The 5,837-nt window shown below is 50.7% G+C and overlaps 1 protein-coding gene across 1 annotated transcript; it reads left to right on the top strand.

Moving 5' to 3' along the window:
* On the top strand, nucleotides 1–3,595 carry LOC123428213 (pentatricopeptide repeat-containing protein At1g10270-like). Its single transcript, XM_045112397.1, has 2 exons — nucleotides 1–3,096; nucleotides 3,235–3,595. Exon 1 carries the CDS (start codon nucleotides 25–27, stop codon nucleotides 3,043–3,045), a length of 3,021 nt encoding a protein of 1,006 aa, XP_044968332.1. The 5' UTR covers nucleotides 1–24; the 3' UTR covers nucleotides 3,046–3,096; nucleotides 3,235–3,595.
* The last annotated feature ends 2,242 nt before the right edge of the window (nucleotides 3,596–5,837 follow it).

The following is a 5,837-nucleotide window of genomic DNA, read 5'->3' as shown; positions in this document are numbered from 1 at the left end:
CCCGAGCCGCCGCCGGAAGTGACCATGGCGGCGCCCTACCGCCGTCTGCTCCTCCTCCGCCGCTTCTCCATCTCCATCTCCCAATCCCACCTCGCCCCGCACCCCCAGCCCGCCCCTCTGTTCCCTCTCGCCCGCCACTTCGCCTTCTCCTCCGCGGAGGAGGCCGCGGCCGAGCGCCGCCGCCGCAAGCGCCGCCTCCGCATCGAGCCGCCGCTGCACGCCCTCCGCCGCGACCCCTCCACCCCGCCGCCCCCGCGCGACCCCAACGCGCCCCGCCTCCCCGACACCACCTCCTCCCTGGTCGGCCCGCGCCTCAGCCTCCACAACCGCGTCCAGGCCCTCATCCGGTCCGGCGACCTCGACGGGGCCGCCGCCGCCTCCCGCGCGGCCGTCTCCTCGCGCGTCCGCCCCACCGTCTTCACCTGCAACGCGGTCGCCGCCTCCATGGTCCGCGCCGGCCGGCCCGACGACGCCGTCGCCCTCTTCGCCTTCTTCTTCCGCCGCTCCAACATCGTCCCCAACGTCGTCTCCTACAACACCCTTATCCTCGCCCACTGCGACGCCGCCCGCGTCGACGACGCGCTCCAGGCATACCAGGAGATGCTCGACGGCGTCACCTCCTTCTCCCCCTCCTCGGTCTCCTACCGCCACCTCACCAAGGGCCTCGTCGCCGCCGGCCGCGTCCAGGACGCCCTCGACCTCCTCCGTGACATGCTCAACCGCGGCCAGGGCGCCGACTCCATCGTCTACAAGAACCTCATCGACGGCTACGTCGCCCTGGACGACTGGGACAAGGCCTTCGAGCTCTTCGATGAGCTCCGGGAGAAGGCCACCGTCTACGACGGCGTCGTGCACACCAGCTTCATGGAGGGCTACTGGAAGAAAGGCATGGACAAGGAGGCCATGGACAGCTACAGCTCCCTTCTGGACAGGAAGTTCAAGATGACGCCGGCCACCTGCAACGTGCTGCTCCAGACACTCTTCAGCCACGACAAGCACAAGGAGGCGCACGACCTGTGGGAGACCATGATCGACAACCATAGCCCGCCGAGCTTCATTGGCGTCAACAGCGAGTCCTACACTGTCATGGTCAACCAGTGCTTCAAGGAGGGCAGGTTCCAGGACGCCATCGAGGTGTTCCACAGGCAGCCGACGAAGAATGTGCAGATGGACGTCGCCTGCTTCAACAACATCATCGGGAAGCTCTGCGAGAACGGGATGCTAGCAGAGGCGGAGCAGCTCTTCCAGGAGATGGAGAGCAAGTCAGTGCTTCCAGACGTTTACACCTACACTTACCTCGTCGACTCGTGCTTCAAGGATGGCCGTGTGGATGACACCATGCAGTATTTCCACAAAATGGCGGACGGGAGGGAGCATGGGCCAAAGTTCAACATCGCTTTCTTCAATCGGATGTTTCAAGGGCTTACAGAAGCTGGCCGGATTGATGATGCCTTGAAGGTGTATGGAAGGATGTCTGACAAGGAGATTAAGCCATCCACGGGCACCTTTGAGATCCTGGTTAAGGCGTCCTGTAAGGAAGGGGAATTGGATAGAGCGCGAGACCTGGTGAGGGACATGGCCAGAGGAGGTGTTGCCGCTCCTCCTGAGTTCCGTGAGTGTATTGTTGAGATTTTCAGGACTGCTGATCGCCAGGAAGAGATCGAGCAAGCTTTTGAAGAAAAGCCAGTGCCACCACCTCCTCCGCCAAGGCCAGAGTATCGCCCTCGGAGTGTACCTGGATTTGCATCTAATCAGACGCCGGGTAGCTACGCACCTAACCAAGGCAAGCCGGGCTATGGTTCTCCTCAACCATTTCATCATGGCAATGCTGTACCTCAAATCCTGCGACCTGAGGGGATGTCTTCCGAACCCCGTCAGACTGTGTTTGGAAACCAGCAAGTTCAGAAAACAGAAGTTGGTGCTCCTAATACATCAGAATATGGGCTTCCTTCCCCTCATGGAACACCACCTGGGACGTCCCAGCCTCAAGGTCAATCGCCGGAGTTTGGTACCTCTCGCCCTTGGCAGCAAGCAGCTGGTGCTTCTCAAGTGCAACAACCTAAATTTAGCTCGGATTCACCGGTGCAGTCTGGATTTGGTACTCCTCAACCGCAACAATCAACACATGTCGCTCATCAGACTCAACATGCTGGGTTTGGCACACCTCGTCCATGGCAGACAGGCTATGGCTCTCAGCAAGGGCAGCAGCCCGGGTATGGCTCTCAGCAAGCGCAGCAGCCAGGGTATGGCTCTCACCAAACACTGCAGCCCGGATATGGCTCTCACCAAGCGCAGCAGCCAGGGTATGGCTCTCACCAAGCGCAGCAGCCAGGGTATGGCTCTCACCAAGCGCAGCAGCCCAGGTATGGCTCTCAGCAAGTGCAACAGCTAGGATATGGCTCTCAGCAAGTGCAACAACCGGGATATGGCTCTCAGCAAGCGCAGCAGCCCAGATATGGCTCTCAGCAAGCGCAGCAACCAGGGTATGGCTCTCAGCAAGTGCAGCAGCAAGGGTATGTCTCTCACCAAGGGCAGCAGCCAGGGTATGTCTCTCACCAAGCGCAGCAGCCAGGGTATGGATCTCACCAAGCACAGCAGCCAGGGTATGGATCTCATCAAGCGCAACAGCCTGCGTATAGCTACCAAGCGCAACAGCCAAGGTATGGCGCTCACCAAGCGGAACAGACAGGGTATGGCTCTTATCAAGCACGGCAGCCTGGGTATGGTGCACCTCAGCCATCACGTCCTCCTTTTAGTCTTCCTGAAGCACCACAATCTGGCGTTGGCAGTAATCGGAGTCTACCAAGCCATGGCCATATAAAAAATCAGCATGATCAGTTTGGATCTCTTCCTCAGGGCGGACAAAAGGTTGAAACTCAGCCAGGTTCTGGCATTGCTCAGAGCCTGCCAAACAATGGCCACATTGGAAACCAACATGATCAGTTTGGATCGGGTGGAATAAAATTTAGCACCCAGTCACCTCAAGAGGACTTTGGTACTCAGGCATCAGATGAAGTGGCTGTCAAGTACGCTGAGCGATTCTAAAATTTGGCAACCTTGTCCTCCAAATCATACATGGCCGAAGTTGAGGAGCAGGTACTGCATGTAGTCCTGTTAGACAGTGCTCATTCCATTTCATTCCACGATGCCAGCCCCCCTTATTTTTGTCGTTGTGCTTCTGTTTTAATTTGTTTGTAGCCCCAAATGATGATATTCATGGTGTGCTGCTTGCAGGGCTTTGTGAAACAATTCTGTCAGTCTTTGTTTGGAACAAGGTGCTGCATGGATGCAAATGCTGTTAGTCGATCAAGAACAGCCGGAGCTAGGCGATTAAATGGGTTTGGCTGTAGTAATTTTTGGTACCATTATTTGCCTCAGTTACATTTGGCTAACATTGGTATAGTATAGTCTTGTAATAATTGGGCATGATAATTCACATCTACTATGTGTTGATGTACTCGAATAGGATTGGAGGGCAACAGAATTAATCGCTCATCCTAGTGCCCTTTATTTAGTGGAATGATTTATGGAAATGTAATGAACAACTCAGTAAGAGCAAATTTTGTTTATCTTAATCAGACGGATTCATCAGTAACTAAGAGATTGTGCTTGCATTTCTTGTTACTTATTATCCTGCTGTACTAACTGATATCATCAATCATCATGAAGTCCAATTGGATGGCAAAAAATGCAGCAGGTCAGGTCCTCACAAAGGCCCTGTTCGGTTCCTCTACGCTCCTGGAGCGGACCTGGCTGCAGCTTATTTTCACAGAGCGGCTAAAACTGAGCTCTGCGGAGTCAGAAATATTGGAGCGGAGTGGAGAGATTCCGAACAGGGCCAAAGTATGTATGTACAGCCCCTTCTCCTCCCTAGCTGCTACACATATCCTTTCCACTTTGATAATAATTGGCGATGCAGGAGAGGAGTTTGCATTGCCCGTCTGCGCTTGGTGTGCTAGCCTGGCACCTGCTCGTTGCATCATAGCAGCAAAAGTAGTAAAATAATCTCCCTGCCCTTTTTAAAAATGATTCTTTTTCTTTGCATAAACAATGATGATATCCAAGTAAGTAGAGTATTTGTTTGTGAAAGAAAAGAAAAGGAAGACATGTGTTGTTGGATGTTGGGGGTTCAGTTTCATACAAGTTATATATAATAAATTTTACATGTAGAGTAGCGCAATGCATCTTTAATTCCATTGTTTATTTGTTTATCCTTGTAAAAGAGTATGTACTAGGAAGGTAGGAAAACAGAAGAAGGGCTCACGTTGTTTGCCTGATGATTTGCTTACATAATAAGTGTCGTACAACAAGGGTGCTGAAGCTCTTCGTTGGTAACGATGATTTGCTTACATAATAAGTGTCGTACAGCAAGGGTGCTGAAGCTCTTTGTTGGTAACAATGATTTGCCAGTAAGTGCCGCCAAAAAGGTCGGGTTTTGGCGGTGGACTAAAAGCCTGTTAGGAACTTCTCCAATCTCATAACTCCGCTTGGCGCGAGGGGCTCGGTTTGAGCAGCTCCCTGAAATTGTGCTGCCGCTCTCTCCGCTCCGTGAGCTGCAGTTGTGGAGCGGAGAGAATCCAAACAGGGCCTAAGAAATATATTGCTCTTCTTTCTTTCTTTTTTCTTTCTAGTATGAATTAAACAAACAGTTAAACATGGCTACATATGGATGCATTCATTTCATTTTTAGTTTTCCTGAAGCTGTCTGGTTTGCTAATTCAGATATTCTGTTCTGTTTCGCCTGAATATGGGTGTTTAATTTGCTTCACTTGGTGTGTGTTGGTTGAAGAAGAAGGAGAAGAGTTGCCTGTATCATTTGTTAGTGCAGCACTACTGGACTGACAGAAGATGTAGGAACTGTCCTAGTTCTTCTCTCGGGCAACTAGGAGATGCCTGACTGAACTTTGTGTCTGGAGAAACTAGTAGGGAATGTCTTTCTGTCTGTTCGTTTGTATAATACCACGTCACGTGTGGTAAAACTTTCTATTGTCAAACTAGGAGAGGGCTCTTGTTGTACGATCGATGCATTATGACCCCACAACGAGTACTCCTCAGCCAGTTGCTGCCGGGAAATGGGATCGAGCGTTTCAGACGGTTACAGGAGCACACGCTGTTTGGCTTGGTAACCAAAAATTAGCAGGTGGCCACTTATTTTCTATGTTTGTGTGTTATGTTTTAGTTGATGTTGTTGAGATGGACGGCATCCGATGCATATGGACCTATAATGAAAAATTAGCATAACTTGTTTTGCATGCTATATTTACCAATTTGTCATTTAACTTTTATGTTGGATGTTAGTTGATGACAAGTTGCTATGGTTGGGCGTCTGCCCACGATAACACGTTTCATACTTACACAGGTGGTGTCATCCTAGGGCTGGTCGGCGTTCATGATTTTTCAGCTTACTAATAGTACTCAAATTAATCGTCGCAACTCCAAAAATAACAGCTATTTTATAAAAATCTTAATATTGTTAGTTTAGTCACTTCCAAAAATGTGAAGAACATTAGTTTAGTCACTAATTTATATTTAATTAAACTAAGTTGGGGTCTTATACCAGACTCAAAGTATGTTACTCACATGTTCTCATTAAACTTCTGAGTACCTTTTGACCTTTCAAAAGGAAAGGCAAAGGAACTAAGAAATTTAATGACAAACAGGTGACAAACGCATCTTTGATAGACGCTGCACCCTACTTGACTCTATTATTAGCAATGGCTAAGCATGGCCCTCGTTTTATAACATCCTCTAAGGACTCCTCCGGTCTCGCTGGGCGAGGTGGTACTATCTTAGAAAGGCATAGAGCAGGATTGCTGCTGTCTGGTCAGGCATAGAGC

This window comes from Hordeum vulgare, chromosome 2H, assembly GCF_904849725.1.
Source record: "Hordeum vulgare subsp. vulgare chromosome 2H, MorexV3_pseudomolecules_assembly, whole genome shotgun sequence".
Lineage (NCBI taxonomy): Eukaryota > Viridiplantae > Streptophyta > Magnoliopsida > Poales > Poaceae > Hordeum > Hordeum vulgare.
Note: the sequence above shows the minus strand (reverse complement) of the source record. Positions and strands in the feature narration are given on the sequence as shown.